The sequence below is a fragment of the Trifolium pratense genome, linkage group LG2 (genome assembly GCF_020283565.1).
Source record: "Trifolium pratense cultivar HEN17-A07 linkage group LG2, ARS_RC_1.1, whole genome shotgun sequence".
NCBI classification, from domain to species: Eukaryota; Viridiplantae; Streptophyta; class Magnoliopsida; order Fabales; family Fabaceae; genus Trifolium; species Trifolium pratense.
The window spans coordinates 38,665,188-38,682,312 of NC_060060.1; the positions used below are offsets into that span (position 1 = coordinate 38,665,188).

Here is a 17,125-nt window from a genome sequence, read left to right on the forward strand (position 1 = left end):
AAAAAAGATATACTCACAGGGGCTTTAAGTTACAAATTTTGAACAATTTAATTTTATACAATCGTTCAATAAAAAAACTATCAATTTATTTATTTATATTTTTGAACCAACTATCAATTTATTTATTTATTTTTTGGTCAGATTTATTTGTTTATTTATTTATTGGTGAAAACTATTAATTTATTTTATAATGTGCATATTCTTTTTTCTGGTAAAGATCAATTTTAAATCTTACCCAAAAAAAAAAACAATTTTAAATGAATTTCTATTTCTATTTAGTTGTATTAAAAATATCAATCAGAAAATATAGCCAAAAAAAAAACCACATGAAATACAGCGTCGTAGGGAGATAATTACAGTTTCAGAGAATTGGAAGCTCTTTCATTGGCGACGGTGTCCTCTCTTCCGCCGGTTAGGGTTTTTCCTTCTTCTTTTCTTATCTTCTCATCAAAATCGCTGATTTCCCACGTGGGGCAGTGTTATTTTCCGTTAAAGATTCAATTTTTTCACAAATTTTCATTACATATTATGTTCTATTTATTCTGTATGAATTTCAATTTTCTGATTGGATACTGAAATTATACTTAACGATTTGGGCATTTTACAATTATGGGTTCAGAATGTCAAATGCAACCAACCCATTTTATATTTCACTGATGTTTCACTTCTGACAGCTACAGTACATAGTACTTTTTTTTTTTTTCTCCACCAAAAAATAAGGAAAAATTAATATGTAGTACTACTTTTTTATAGGACATGGCTGCTACAGCTACAAAGAAAGTTATAGCTATATGTCAATCAGGAGGTGAGTTTGTGACCAACAAAGATGGATCAATGTCATACAATGGAGGTGATGCTTATGCAATTGACATTGATCAGGAGACAAGTTTGACTGATTTTAAGTCAGAAATTGCTGAAATGTTTAACTGCAATGTTACCACCATGAGCATCAAGTACTTCCTTCCTGGAAACAAGAAAACACTCATTACAGTTTCGAAAGATAAGGATTTACAACGGATGGTTAGTTTCCTTGGTGATGCTAGCACTGTTGATGTCTTTGTTATAACTGAGGAAGTGGTAGCTCGAAACACGTCCAACATGCCCGCTAGTAGGTAGTTATTCATAAGTTTTTTTGTCTTATTATTCAATATTTAGTTTTAATATACCTCCTTTGCTATTGGTAGACATAGTATAGTTTAAATTGTCCCATAATTGTAGGAATAGCTGCTTGGGTATGATGCTACATTTTAAATTGGTTTAAATATGATTTTAGTCCATACAGTTATTGCGTATTTTGGTTTTAGTCTCTATGTTTTTTGTTTGGACTCGGTCTCTGCAGATTCAAAATTGTTGATTTTAGTCCTTACTATCAGCTTATTGGGCAACGTGACATGATTTTATTAGGCAATGTATGACATAAGGGGCAAAAAGCAAACAATTTTTGAATTTGCAGAGACAAAATCCAAACAAAAAAACTTATAGGGACTAAAATCATATTTGAACCTTTTAAATTTCAAACCACGTTGCACATCATATATATCGGTATCTTACAATACACACATAGTTGTATATCGGTTCCATACAAAACTAAATCTAAATATCTAATCAATACGAATATCTAGTGTGCATCTATTTTGAACATGAATATCATTCCGAGTCTCAATTCACTATGCTGAATCCTAATACACCGTGATGAGATTTATGATTTGAAAGTAGGTCTTCTGATTCACGATTTAAGTCTCAATTTGATAACCCTGTTTTACTGTTGTCTCCAGATAAAAGCGTGACTTACATAACTTTGATGTCGCGGTTGTGACTAAAATGAATGGACATAGCATATATTAGACAATTTAGTTCCAGATCCTTTTATTTGTGAATTATTTTGTAAAGTTTATAGAATAATACATGGTAATGCAGGTCAAGCAGGACAACCGTATCAGAAGCTGTTGTTCCTGCTATTGTCCCTATTAATGTAGCGGCTGTTGATGCTGAACAATGCATTGATCAAGTTGAGGTGGATATAGCTAATGAAGCCCCGGCACAATCTCTTTGTTCTGGTGCCAATGATGATAAGCGTCATAGAGCGGCACAGCAATGGGAAAATACCATCACTGGTGTGGACCAAAGGTTTAATAGTTTTAGTGAATTCCGAGAAGCATTGCATAAATACTCCATTGCTCATGGTTTTGCGTACAGATATAAAAAAAACGATAGTCATCGTGTCACAGTCAAATGTAAATCTCAAGGCTGTCCCTGGAGAATATATGCATCAAAGTTGTCAACCACTCAGTTGATTTGCATCAAGAAAATGACCAAAAATCATACTTGTGAAGGATCAGCTGTCAAAGCTGGGTATCGGGCTACTAGAGGTTGGGTGGGAAGTATTATAAAAGAGAAATTGAAAGCTTCACCCAATTACAAGCCAAAGGATATCGCAGACGACATAAAGCGGGAGTATGGGATTCAGCTAAACTATTCTCAAGCATGGCGTGCAAAAGAAATTGCTAGAGAGCAACTCCAAGGCTCCTTTAAAGAGGCATACACTCAATTGCCATTCTTCTGTGAGAAGATAAAAGAGACCAATCCAGGGAGTTTTGCAACATTCACGACAAAAGAGGACTCAAGTTTCCACCGCCTTTTTGTATCATTTCATGCCTCAATAATTGGTTTCCGGCAAGCCTGTCGCCCTCTCCTTTTCCTTGATAGAACTCCTTTAAACTCAAAATATCAAGGAGAATTATTGGCTGCAACTTCTGTTGACGGAAATGATGGCATTTTTCCTGTAGCCTTTGCTGTTGTAGATGCCGAAACTGAAGACAACTGGCGTTGGTTTCTTCAGGAGCTGAAATCAGCTTTATTGACAACTGAACAGATTACATTTGTTGCAGATTTTCAGAATGGGTTAAAAACGTCATTGTCTGAGATATTTGAAAATTGCTACCATGGCTATTGTTTACGGCACCTTGCTGACAAACTGAACAGGGACTTAAAGGGACAATTTTCTCATGAAGCCAGACGTTTCATGGTTAATGATTTTTATGCTGCTGCTTATGCATCCAAACCAGAAATTTTTGAACGTAGTATTGAGAATATAAAAGGTATTTCTCCTGACGCATACAACTGGGTCATACAGAGTGAGCCAGAGCATTGGTCCAATGCATTCTTCAATGGAGCTAGGTATAATCATATGACATCCAATTTCGGACTGCAATTTTACAGTTGGGTATCAGAGGCACACGAGTTGCCAATCACTCAGATGATTGATGTATTACGAGGTAATATGATGGAAACAATTAGCACGCGACGAGAGGAGTCTAATCAGTGGATGACAAAATTGACACCATCCAAAGAGGAAATTATCCAAAAGGAAACATCTGATGCTCGCTCGCTACAAGTGTTGCTCTCACAAGGTACCACATTTGAGGTCTGTGGAGAATCTGTTGAAATTGTTGATATTGATACTTGGGATTGTAGCTGCAAGGGATGGAAACTTACTGGCCTTCCTTGCTGCCATGCTATTGCTGTCTTTGAATGTATTGGTAGGGACCTGTATGACTATTGTTCCAGATACTTCACAGTTGAGAGTTACAGATTAACATATGCAGAACCAATTCACGCTCTGCCGGATATTGACAGACCAGTCCAGGTTGAATCGGATATGGAAACAGTTACTGTAACCCCTCCACCAACTAAGCGCCCTCCTGGTCGGCCAAAATCAAAGCAGGTTGAATCGATAGATATAATTAAACGTCAGCTGCAGTGCGGTAAATGCAAGGGACTTGGCCACAATCGGAAGACGTGCAAAATTTAATAGTGTTGCAGCATAGTAAGTCTCTCTCTCTCTCTCTCTCTCTCTCTCTCTCTCTTCTGCATGAGCTAAGTTCAGGTTTCTGTCTACAATGTATTACTTCCATGTGTATGTGTCTGTGTTCCATGCTTAATTGTTGCATAGAATTACTGGAATGAATTCATGTATTTTTAGAGCTCTCAATTTTCCAAGTGACTACTATGAAAAACCGACACATACTCGAACACTGGACACGTTATGAACAGACACATAAACTTCGGTAATAATTTGAGGAAATTTGAGTGATTGAATGTAATTGTGGAGATGTGCATCGACGTGAATCTTTACTATTAAGATATTCCTTGGATAAAATTCTGCTTTTATTAGGATTGATTTACTCCCTATTTATTACCTTAATTAAGGGATTCTCTTTGTACAGTTTTCATTATAAATAATATCAAGCTGAGAGCTTATCTCTCAAGTCAATCAGTATCAATACCAAAACCTTATTCTCAAGTGTAACTATATATGTTAATGTTGTGTCAATGACCGACACCAATATGTGTCCATATGAAGTGTTGGTGCTAAATAGCCTGTTTGGTTTCTCAAAACCTATTCCACACACCTTCAAATCCAGATTTTAGAAGAAAATATCCCCTTCCACGAGTGCTTGTTAGTATTTGGTAAAATATAATTCTACAAAGAGGGTCTTATACGAGTAACAAAGCAATTGCATTGCATTCATGCGAACTAAAGTGAGGATATGTATCTCAATTATGTTTTTTTTTTCCTAAGTCTATTAGCAGTTTGACCTACTATGTCTTCAGATTGATATGAGATAGTGTGTTATACATCAAAAATTTGAGAGTATGTTTAATGTTTGATACTATTACAGTGAATTTGTAGCTACTTCTCAAATGTTTTACCGTCCATGTAGATGCTTGATACCGGTTATTTAGAATTACATGATTATTTTTACCAGCAAGCAATAATGACAAAATTTATGAAACATTTGTGTGACACAGGGAAAATCTTTAATGAAGTAGGAGGCAAATATTCCAAGTATGATTGAGAAAGGCCATGAAGATACATTCTAGTGGATATATGGACCTAGTTTGAATCTCCAAGTTCATGTACTTCCTAAGTAGAGACTAGTCAGTTACTTTTTTCTTCATTTTCTGTATCAATCAGTTGTTATCTGACAGAGAACAAATTACTTTATCTGGCGAAGTAAATCTTTGTGTGTTTAGTTTAGAAAGAACCAAAACCATGTGTTCTTTGTGTAGGCTTTCGCCATCGCAATTTTCTAACTGTTTACTGTACTATTTAATGGAATAGCGCTCTTGTTAAGTAAAGATATTCAAAGTTGGACCAGAATTGTGTGATTTCTCCTTAACAATATGACTGGTAGGTAGGAGACATCTTGAGCTGCAAGCAAAAGAGTTTTTCTTTTTAATGTGAAATCTATGGGTGCCTTGTTTAATTAATTGAATGACTAATATATTTTATGATGATATAAGATTAGTTTCTCCTTATTCAATGGCATATTTGACTGTGATTGAACTCAATAACGTTTAGATAACATGGGTCCGAGTTAGGGCAAGCAGTAGTAAAACTCATAGGAGAGTTTACCGTCAATTTGAGTATTATTGCAGTTGCAGGTGAAGATACCCGACTTACTCCAAAATATTTTACCATGATTTTGCTTCCTTCCTTATGGTTTTGATGGTTGTGGTGGTGAACTGCAAATACACACTAACTTAAACTTCAGAAGTTTGTATGCTTATGTGATTAATAATGTGTTTCTTCTATATATCCAAAGGGTTGCAGGGGGTTTGTTTTGGAGTTTATTTGTTTCCATTGTCTTTTAGTTCAGACTCAATTCTGATCCATGTTATAGATTTGTTTGTACAAAGTTTTCATGTTTGGTTTGTCAAGAATACTAAGACAACTTTGTGATTTCTCACCATTTAAAAAATGAAAGTAACACATAAATGAAGCGAGTTTAATGATAAGAATTCATTTGGCGGTGAATCAGGAATGAATGAATACATCAAACAGGTAAAAAGGAACTTTGTTCTAAATTTTGCTATTCTTTCTTTTGTGTTATCAAATCAAATTCAACAAACGGTGCATCTATGTTTCAAGTCATCAACGTTATTTTTATGACACGTACACACTAACTTGGAAACCGCAACATCAAACCAAACAAAAAACCAGTAATTTAACATACTTTGTTTCTTTAACTGACACGTAAAATTCAACATTTCTCTAACCAAGCCACGTTGCATGTTACCTTGCCACCATGTCCCTTAACTCACTCCTTTTTAAACTCCCTCCAATACACCAACCTCTCTCATTCTCATTCTCATTCATTCAACTACTTTCTCTTCTCTCACGTTCTACATTACAACAATTTGAAAACCAGAAAATCAAGTTTTCATTTCTCTCACATTTTTCCCTTTCATTTTGTTTTTGTTGTTGTCACACACATAAATACATAGTTATGGCTACAAGGGTTGTTTTGGTAACAGTGTTGTTACTCTTTGTGTTTGCCATTAACTGCAAATGTTCTAGTGTTGGTCACATGCCCTCAAATGAAGAGGAAAGTCATGATTTTCAAGATGTGAAAGCCAAGACCAAGGAAACTGCAAACAAAGCATCAGAAACTGGTAAAGAAGGAAAAGAAGCAGCAGAATCATGGACTGAATGGGCCAAAGAGAAACTCACTGAAGGACTTGGCTTCAAAGACAAAGATAAGGACAGTACCACCACTGATAAGGCATCTGAATATGCTTCAGACACTGCACACAAAACCAAAGAATATGCAGATGAAACTGCACAGAAATCCAAGGACACTGCTAAAAAAGCCACTGATCATGCCCATGATGCTGCTGAGAAAACCAAAGACTATGCTTGGGATGCTTCTCAGAAGATCAGGAATTATGCCACTGATGCTGCTGAGAAGACTAAACAGTATGCAGGTGATGCTACCGGAAGCTATGAAGATGATGATGATGCAGAAGACAATAGAGACTTTGCTGGTGAAGCTATTCATAAGGCTAGAGAATATACCGGTAGTGCTGCACAGAAGGCTAAAGAATATGCTACTGATGCTGCACAGAAAGCAGCACAGAAGGCCAAAGAATATGCCACTGGTGCAGCATACAAGTCTAAAGACTATGCAGGTGATGCTGTAGAGAAGACCAAAGAGTATGCAGGCGATGCTGCAGAGAAGTCCAAAGATGCTGCCTATAAAACCAAAGACTATGCTGGCGAGTATGCAACTGATGCAGCATACAAGACCAAAGATTATGCTGGTGATGCGGCGGAGAAGACCAAAGAATATGCAAGTGATGCTGCTCAAAAAGCCAAAGATGCAGCATACAAGACCAAAGATTATGCAGGTGATGCAGCATACAAGTCTAAAGACTATGCTGGTGATGCTGCACAAAAAGCAAAGGATTGTGCAGGTGATGCAGCATATAAGACCAAAGACTATGCCGGCGATGCTGCAGAGAAGACCAAAGATGCTGCGTATAAGTCTAAAGACTATGCTGGTGATGTTGCATATAAGTCTAAAGACTATGTAGGTGATGCTGCACAGAAAGCAAAGGATTATGCAGGTGATGCAGCATACAAGTCTAAAGACTATGCAGGTGATGCTTCAGAGAAGACAAGAGAGTATGCCAATGATGCCAAATATAAGTCCAAAGATTATGCCAATGATGCTTCTCAGAAAACCAAAGAAGCTTCTAAATATGCCAATGATGCTGCTCAGAAAACCAAAGAGGCTTCTGAATATGCCAATGACGCCACTCAGAAGACCAAAAATTATGCAACTGATACTGCTCAGAAAACTAAAGATAAAATCCAAGATGTTGCCTCTGGTTTGTACAGTTCAAACTTCATTTCTTTTACTAACATTTCTAATTTGCGCATGGTATTATAGAGAAAAACACACTCGCATAGCCTAATAATCTAATATATATATAGTGTCACTATAGTTCAGCCAACTATAGTTATAGTTCAGTTGGCAGGGACATCGAATTATATATCTTTGCTAAATATTTGAAGGTAAATAAAATGAAATGGCTAATGTATGGTAAAGGTAGTAATTATGTTGAGGATTGAATGTGTGATGAGCAGGGACAGGAGAATACAGTGCAGAGAAGGCTAAAGAAGTGAAGGAGACAGCAGCAGAGAAAGCAAGTAACATAGCAAATGCAGCAAAGGAAACTGTAGAAGCTGCAAAGCAAAAATCACAACAAGTGAAAGACAAATTGAGTGGACAGCGCCGTGATCCTGAGCTTTGAGTATCTCATAATTTGTTCTGTCACTAGTTTTTCAATTATGCTTTCATAGAAGAAAAGATCTTGTGTGTGTATATATAGCATATATTATGTGTCTTTGTTGTTTTGTTTGCTAGTGCTGTACTTGGTCTCGTAACCACATAGCACAAGTTTGAACATTTTGTATCAAATCAAATATGTTTTTGTTTCCTTAAAACCTTCATAAATAATATTAGTTACAATCCTCCAACATGTTCCATTCCTATGAATAAAAAAATAGTAGTTGTTTACTATACAACCTAATAGGAAGATATTTCAACGATCTAATATATAACAAAAATTAATTTTTTACAAAAATTTATTTTTTATTTTATTAGAAAAGTTGAGTCTAACTCAATTATACAGAGGTTGTAGTTTGTCTCATACCTCCTCGAACAGGACATTGATAGCTACTATCTCTATTTTATCGTGCAATTAACTTTTTTTTCTTTCGAGAAATTAATTCAATATTTAACAAATATAAGAAAAGTCAAATTTGTTTGGGAATTAACCCAAAACAAAGAGCACAGAAGAATGAAAGATGAACGAAGAATGAATTTAGAATAAGCAGAAATTGAATAAAGGAAAAGTAAAAATCTTATTCTTCCACAAAGGGTCTTATTTGTTTATATACAAGTTTGTTACTTCAACTGAAGATAACTGCCTAACTACCTAGGACAAACAAAAGTAACTGAATTACAACTGTACAGAAACTAACTAACTAACTGTCTCTAAAAGCCAAGAAAACAGAAACGCGCATTAGAACCAAAACAGAGCTTCAGAGCTTCATATGCTTCAGAACTTATATCAGCTTTAGAAGTTGTGAGGTTCAAAGATTATATTGTTTCAGAGGCTGAAACGCTAGTTCAGAGGCTATATTGTTTCAGAGCTTGAATTAACAATCAAACCAATAAAATTAACTTAAATTCAATAAAAAGGTTTACAAAATCAATTGGAGTTTACACATATAGTTCTACCTTTAGCTAATGGTACCTTTATCTTATGGAACATTTTGAGTTTAAATTTGGAACTTTATCGGTAAGCTTAAGCTATGCATGAACGTTATTGTAAATACTCATCAAACAGTGGTTGCCACTAGTAGATGAGGGGGTTCACATGCACCCCTGGGTTTTAGAATTTTGAGCCTATATTTTCTATTCTTTTTCATTTTGCATCTATAATTGCATACTTTGCTTTCTGCTCCTATTATTTTTGTTTGACAAGAAATTAAATATACCGGTTTGAATGTTGGTGGTCTATTATGATTTTTTTTTTTGGGTTGACATGATATTCGTACAAAGTTTATATCATCGTTTTGAAAAATTTGTAGGGTATAAAGTTTATATCATCGTTTTGAAAAATTTGTAGGGTATACAAGATGAATTCTCCTCTCTCAATTTCTTCATACACATGAGTCAAAAATCAAACCACTGACCATATATTTAAGGAGACTAAGACCCATAACACTTGGACTAATTTATTGGTTATTTAAAAAAGTTTAGAATTTTTTTATTACGAGAGGACTAACACACGTCCAGGCCCGAATCGGGACATGGGAAGCAGGGCCCCAACACAAGGCCTCTAATCATTTAAAACATTGCTTAAGTATTTTTTTTTGGGAGGACAAATATCATAAAATGTCATTTGGTCTAACGGTCCGCACATCCGCACATGTGTGATAAGATTTTAGGGCGCGGAGGTGGTGAGTTTGAATCTCACTTGTGACAGTTTTTTTAATTGTATTTTAAGAGATCAATTCATAATAAATATTGTTAATTTTAAGATCATAATTATATATATTTCCTTTTACAAAATAATGAGTTTTTTTATAAATAGAATTACCCTATGGCATTAGTCAAAAAAATAATTAGGTGTATAAGTTATGATAAAACATTTCATTTTTTGAATCACTAACACGTGCTCTTAGGGCATGTGTTAACTTTTTCCCAAAATTTAATATTTTAATATCGATTAAATTTGATAGATCATCATTTTGTAAAGACTAAAAATATATTTAATCCTATATTTTATAATTGTGTTTGGTATATAATAATTTACATACTACTCGATATTTTAACCCAAGTTAATATGTTCTTCATAGGTTGGATTTTATTCAAATTTCGTAAGATTTTTTTTAAGGGTCCTGACTCTACTACTGTGCATCAAAAATTATAGTTCTCTATAACTTCCATTGTTAATTTTTTTTTTCTTCTTAAAATTAATAATTATTTATGCTGGAGTGAAAACTACAAAACGACACATGGGTGACATTGTGACCTTAAAGAAACATGTGCTGGTGGCCACCTAGACCTCAAATATGAATTAGTATTTGTTGCTTTTAATTAACAGCTTGTGGTCGTGGACTTACAACACGTGATAATGCTAATTAACCCCTATTGTGGCTTGAATTTGAAGTTAGGCTGAATAATAATACTATATACTATATAGTATATACAGTTGGTAACAACAAAATGAGGACAACTCCACAAACAAACATATATATATGGAACGAGATGTGTGGGAGGGGACAAAAGTGAATGTTATGTTTCTTGAACCTTCACTGCTCCTTGCATTACATCATACCAAAAACTTATCCAAGGATTCTTATTGTGGCCACAATTTGTTTGCAACAATTGGAGTATTATTTCACAATAATGCATGCTAACACATGGACAATTAATTTCTAGTACATTGTGAGTGGGATATAAAACAATTGTAATAGTTTTTTTTTTTTTGAAGGAAAAACAATTGTAATAGTTGTCATAACCTAATTGTGTCTTTTCATTATTTTGTTGAATGATACACTAAATTTTAGTTATTAAAATGTGCGGAAATTTATTTCTATTAGTCTATACTTTCTTAACCGCAAAGACTAAAATGAAAGATTTTATATTAGCATCTATAACCTGAAAAATGGATGCAGATTTGTTGCATTAATTTTTTATACTATTTTGAATTTTGACGGTTGATTGTAAATCGAAAGGTTCAAATCAATACAATTATAAAATTACTTAAAACAATTTTCATCGTATATTTTAGTTTGGATGACTATAATATAAAACAGTTTGGATGACTATATATTTTATCATTTATTTCAATGGAATTTTAATTGACTTTTTTATGATTAAAAAATTTTGTGGTATTTAATCAAGACTTTTATAAAATATAAACAAATCTTATGGTATTCAATTAAGACAACTGAGATTTTTTGTTTAGAGCAACAAAATCTGTTGGTATTCAATTGAGATTTTTCACAACTTTTAAAATGTCTCGTGGTATTCAAAAGTATACAGACTTTGATGGATTCTTTTGTACAATGAATTTTGAGAAACTTTTTAGTTGAAAATATAAATACCTCAATCATCCAACAATTTCACCCAAACGCTCAAGACTTTGATGTCTAGGAAGTAATTTGAAATCTCAAAAGTCGGACCGATTATAAAAATCTCACATATTCTTATGTGCGTTAAAATAAAAAAAATGCAATTACTTCACCTAACTTAATCAATAACATAAAATGACAAAATAAAATAACATTTTTATGGTTTCATAGGAAAAATATGGCTCACATGTATTGCGCGGTGCCGTCCTACTATAATTAATATTAAAAATAAAAAGAACTTTTTGACTAATGAGAACTAAAAATAAAATAAACATGACTAATAGAATGTAAATTAAGGATTGAAATTAAAATGTTTCTTCTATACAACATTTGCTTTGACCTCATAATTTTTTAAATTAAGGATTTGGAATGGTTAGTCACCCAATCCTCTATCTTCAAGACTTTTCCATACTTCATTAGATATCTGTATATAGTAGGTGTTGTCGTTATCCATCTAATTTAACACTTCTTTTACCGTGTATTTTAATCTTACAATACAATGTAAACTTTTCATCATCGTGTCTAATGTTTTCATTTCAGTTTAGTGTTCCGTTTTGGTTTTAGATTGACTTTGTTTTGGTTGTGTTTTAGTGTTGGTGATAGACGCTCAAACTTTTGTAAGGGATGAGTTGAAGCGGTTGTTTATTGCACTTTTTGATTGGTCAAGATGTTTTCATCACCTTGTCTTTCTTTGTTTGATCCGACAATCCCTTTTACTTCTTATTTAAGGGATTTGTTCATTAATAAAATTTAGTCAATTAAAAAAAAAATTCAATGTCTATCCTGCTAGAGTCCGATAAGATCATATCATTCATCTTTTATACGCTCCCTCTTTAAGGAGTGAGAATAAACTATTAAAAATCAAATATTCAATTCATATGTAATAAAAAGTATAGTGTGATGAATAATCACTTGTGTTGAGACTTGAGATGATTTGAAGTTTGCAACAAAATATTAAGATTTGAGAAAACACTGGATCATCAAACACTGGATATGATTAGCTTCAGGATTAACTTATCATATCCTGCTGTATCATCAAACACTGGATTGCGGCAGGATATGATACAACTATCCTATCATGTCTCTTATCCTGTGCACCAAACAGGCCCTAAGAGTATCTATTATCTATAAAAAAAAATAAGGATTAATTTTCTATACCGCAAAGACTAAAATGAAAGATTTTATATTAGCATCTATAACCTGAAAAATGGATGCAGATTTGTTGCATTAATTTTCTATACTATTTTGAATTTTGACAGTTGATTGTATATCGAACGGTTCAAATCAATATAATTATAAAATTACTTAAAACAATTTTCATAGTATATTTTAGCTTGGATGACTATAATATAAAACAGTTTGGATGACTATATATTTTATCGTTTATTTCAATGGAATTTTAAATGACTTTTTTTATGATTAAAAAATTTTGTGGTATTTAATCGAGACTTTTATAAATTATAAACAAATCTTATGGTATTCAATTAAGACAATTGAGATTTTTTTTCAGAGCAACAAAATATGTTGGTATTCAATTGAGATTTTTCAAAACTTTTAAAATGTCTCGTGGTATTCAAAAGTATACAGACTTTGATGGATTCTTTTGTAGAATGAATTTTGAGAGACTTTTTAGTTGAAAATATAAATACCTCAATCATCCAACAATCTCACTCAAACGCTCAAGACTTTTCATACTCTTCTATAGACTTTTTTCTTCCTACCGTCAGCCACATGAATAGGGGTGCTCGCGGTTCGGTTTGGATCGGTTTTGAGGCAAAAACACATCCGATCCAAAAATAAATTCATTTGCGGTTTGGTTCGGTTTTGGATGACAAATAAAAAAAATTCGATCCAATCCGATCCAATATTATGCGGTTTAATTTGGATCGATTTTTGGATATCCAAATTATAAATTGTAATTTTTTTTAATAAATATAAATATTATAAAAAAACGCTACAAAATAATAGTTTGACATTTTTGACAAAATAAATATTAAGTTTGATGTAAAATATAACATATAATATATTGAAAATTAATATTTTGGAATGACAATTACCAATTATATTCGAAACATATAAAAAGTAAAAAAAAAAAAGATTAAATTAAACTAACATATAGTATTATCAAAATTTAAAATAGATTAAATTAAACTAACATATAGTATTAACAAAATTTAAAATGAAAAAAAAAGGTTAATGCAATATATATATTTATACTAATAAAAAGATAAATAAACATTAAAATATATGTATGCAGTTTGGTTCGGTTTGGATCGGTTTTAAGAAATCAATCCGAAATCCGATTCGATCTGGCGGTTTTCACAAAAGAACATTCAAACACATCCAAAAAACTTTGATTTTTTGCGGTTTTCAGTTTTTTTAGATCGATTTTTTATTTTTATTTGGATTGGTTTGGATTTAAGCACCCCCAAACATGAACGTTGATTAAGCAAAGTTTTTGATCAATTTCTACATGACAACCTATATATGCCTACGCCAAAAAAAAAAAACTATATGCTTCATTTCAACTCTCACAAGTTTGGAACCTGTTGAATGATTCGTTTGCTATTATCAAATTAAAAAAAAAAAAAAAACCATTCATTGATTCTTCTTTTTTATGATTTCTTTTTGAATTGTTGATCTTGTGTTTTTTCACAATGTTATTTGTTGTCGATTTTCTTAATTATTCATTGATTTTATTTGTTGTTGGTTTTTTTAAGGAAAAATTCATTTATATTGATCATTGATTGATTCATTATTTTTTTTTAGAAGAAATTTGTATTAAATTTATTAAATCATAAAAGTCTAGGAAGTAATTTGAAATCTCAAAAATCGGGGTTATAAAATTTCACGGATTCTTGTGTTAAAATCTTGATTGTAAAAAAAATTTCAAAAAAATCTTATGAAATCAATATGAAGTCTTTTAATAATGGTGTATGGAACATCTATGTTGTTTATAAAACATTTGAGGCTCTTGTACTCTTTTTATATTGTAAGGCTTGAGCAGGGGCGGATCCACCTTATCAGTAGGGTGTGCACTTGACCACCCTCAAGTTTTCTAATTTAGACCAATAATCCTGTTTCGAATAATTTTGCATACCCTCAATTTTTTTACTTTGCACCGATTGCACCTCTCCACAATTTTAGAGATTCTCAAGCTGAGAGCACTAAACACATATATTGTCAAATGTCAGTGCACAAGTGGAAGGATTTTAAATTGTAGTTCTAAATGTTGTTGAAAAATAAATTTTTAATTTGTAAATGAAAATCCAAATATAAAGGTTCTACATTATGGTTGGAAATCGATAAATAGAAACAAATTAGATCTTTACCCATTAGTTAGATATTAGACGTAATATGTGTTGGTGCAGAATAATATATATATATATATATATATATATATATATATATATATATATATATATATATATATATATATATATTATGGGGTTTTCTAACTTAGACCCTAGTTAGGTCTAAGTTAGCAAGGTGCACCTTTTGAGTTGGACAAAAATACCCATTTTTTTTTTTTTTGAAACAATAGAGCAACTGGGGCATGTATGTAATTTGCATCATAAAAATACCTTCTTTTTTTTTTTTGAAACAATAGAACAACTATTACATTTTTTTAAATTTCTTCCAAATTTCGACCTCATTTTACGTGCGAATAGAACGCCGATTTCAAAAACTAATACCGGAAACCTTTGTAAAATTGAAAAACGATCAAAATCCATATAAGGAACGTCGAGTTTCGTTGAGTATTGAGGGAGATCGAACCGGGTCAAAAACCGGGTCGCACGACCCGTTTCTGCCTAAAACGGGTGGGAGGGACGATGAACAGTGCGCGTCGCCCACGCCCACTCTCACCGGCGGCGCGTGGGGGCGCGTGCGGCCTCAGCGAGGCTCTATTTTTTTTTTATTGTTTCATAATAAAATAGTAGATAATATTCTGGAAATTTTGGTATATTGTATGAAATTTTTGGAGACCCGAAACTATTTTTAGTTAATTAAATGATTAAAAAGGTAATTAAAAATATTATAATTCCATAAAAAATTTCCAAAATTTTATGTAAAGTACTATGAATTATTTAGAACCCTCTTGTGTACCTCACTCTCCCTAGTTCAAGTCATGAAATTATTTTCACAAATTCCGCTGATTATTTAAAACCATTTAACAAATAATAATAATAATTTCATAGATTTGTACTCTGAAACCAATTGTTTTTTTATTTGTTTCTAATAAAATATTAGATAATATTCTGGAACTTTTGGTATATTTTATGAAATTTTTTGAGACCTGAAACTATTTTTCGTTAATTAAATGAGATAAAACGGTAATTAAAAACTATTGTTTGCTTCTGAAACCATTTAGCTGGAAGAATGGTTTCAGAGAGTTATACTGTGAAACCATTCTAGCAGTAAAATGGTTTCAGAAGCAAACAATTAAAAATCAACTCCCCTGAAACCATTCTATCAGTGAAATGGTTTCAAAGTACAACGCTCTGAAACCATTGTACCAGCTAAATGGTTTCATAATGGTTTCAGAAGCAAACAATTAAGAAATTACTCACTGAAACCATTCTACCAGTAAAATGGTTTCAGAGAGTTATACTGTGAAACCATTCTACCAGCTAAATGGTTTCACAGTATTATATAAAGATAATTAAAGGTAGTGAAAAATTGAGTTTTTTTTTTGTGTCCAAATCAAACGAACCAAGTCTCTATTTGTAGACAAAAAAAAATTATGAATTTTGGTATAAAAATAAAAAAATAAAAAATTAATTTACAACGAAATAATTGAGTTTAAAGTATTAAATGAAAAAAAAAACACGCCAACCACCCAGCAGTTGACACGTGTCCTGCTTTTTTAAAATGAAATTTTCTCTCTCCAGGCGCAGATCTAGTGTGGTGCACGCGCTGGCTTATCATGGAGATGGATGATCTGGACTGTCTGATTGATCCGACAGCCATGATGAGATCATCTCTTGGCCGTCTGATGGAAATCAACGGTCTGTAACGGTGGTCCTACGGTAGGCGCGCGACACTGGATCAGGGCCAATATGTTTTTTTTTTTTTTTTTAAAAAAAAGAAAGGGTATTTTTGTCCAACTCAAAAGGTGCACCTTGCTAATTTAGACCCAACTGGGTCTAAATTAGCAGCCCCCTATATATATATATATATATGGGGAGGGATCAAATTACACCGGTGTAACATTTGAGTAATGTTACACCGCTCAATAACGCTTTAACGAATTTAAATTTTACAAAATCCACCGTTGGATTGAAAGCTTATATCGTATAGATCATATGTTGAATTGTATAAAAATCTAAAATCGTTTGATATGTTTTTGAGATAGATCAAGATTAACGGTATTCAATAAAAATGCATAAACCATTAATCTTCATCGGTCTCAATAACATATCAAACGATTTTAGATTATTGTAAAATTCAACATGGATGATCTATACGATATAAGCTTTCAATCCAACGGTGGATTTTGAAAAATTTGAATTCGTTAAAGCGTTATTGAGCGGTGTAACATTACTCAAATGTTACACCGGTGTAATTTGATCCCTCCCATATATATATATATACTCCATCCGTCCCAAAATATAAGCAAAAAGT

The 17,125-nt window shown here is 32.6% G+C and overlaps 2 protein-coding genes across 3 annotated transcripts; both read left to right on the forward strand.

Moving 5' to 3' along the window:
- The first annotated feature begins 281 nt into the window (after positions 1-281).
- On the forward strand, positions 282-5,180 carry LOC123907199. Its single transcript, XM_045957364.1, has 4 exons — positions 282-411; positions 754-1,112; positions 1,918-3,826; positions 4,813-5,180. Exons 2-3 carry the CDS (start codon positions 757-759, stop codon positions 3,809-3,811), a joined length of 2,250 nt encoding a protein of 749 aa, XP_045813320.1. The 5' UTR covers positions 282-411; positions 754-756; the 3' UTR covers positions 3,812-3,826; positions 4,813-5,180.
- Positions 5,181-5,854: 674 nt separating this feature from the next.
- Positions 5,855-8,329, forward strand: LOC123907200 (embryonic protein DC-8-like). 2 transcript variants are annotated; one of them, XM_045957366.1, is made up of 3 exons: positions 5,855-7,347; positions 7,381-7,677; positions 7,937-8,329. In XM_045957366.1, exons 1-3 carry the CDS (start codon positions 6,093-6,095, stop codon positions 8,101-8,103), a joined length of 1,719 nt encoding a protein of 572 aa, XP_045813322.1. In that variant the 5' UTR covers positions 5,855-6,092; the 3' UTR covers positions 8,104-8,329. The 2 variants fall into 2 exon arrangements, with proteins under 2 accessions (XP_045813322.1, XP_045813321.1); XM_045957365.1 differs by having other exon boundaries at positions 5,855-7,677.
- Positions 8,330-17,125: the final 8,796 nt, after the last annotated feature.

Bases quoted from the DNA above. Each gene is read 5' to 3' on its own strand.
- LOC123907200 (XM_045957365.1), top strand. From the start codon at position 6,093: ATGTCCCTTAACTCACTCCTTTTTAAACTCCCTCCAATACACCAACCT. The intron at 7,678-7,936 runs GTTTGTACAGTT...TGTGATGAGCAG, and splicing joins AATCCAAGATGTTGCCTCTG to GGACAGGAGAATACAGTGCA.
- LOC123907199 (XM_045957364.1), top strand. From the start codon at position 757: ATGGCTGCTACAGCTACAAAGAAAGTTATAGCTATATGTCAATCAGGA. The intron at 1,113-1,917 runs GTAGTTATTCAT...ATGGTAATGCAG, and splicing joins TCCAACATGCCCGCTAGTAG to GTCAAGCAGGACAACCGTAT.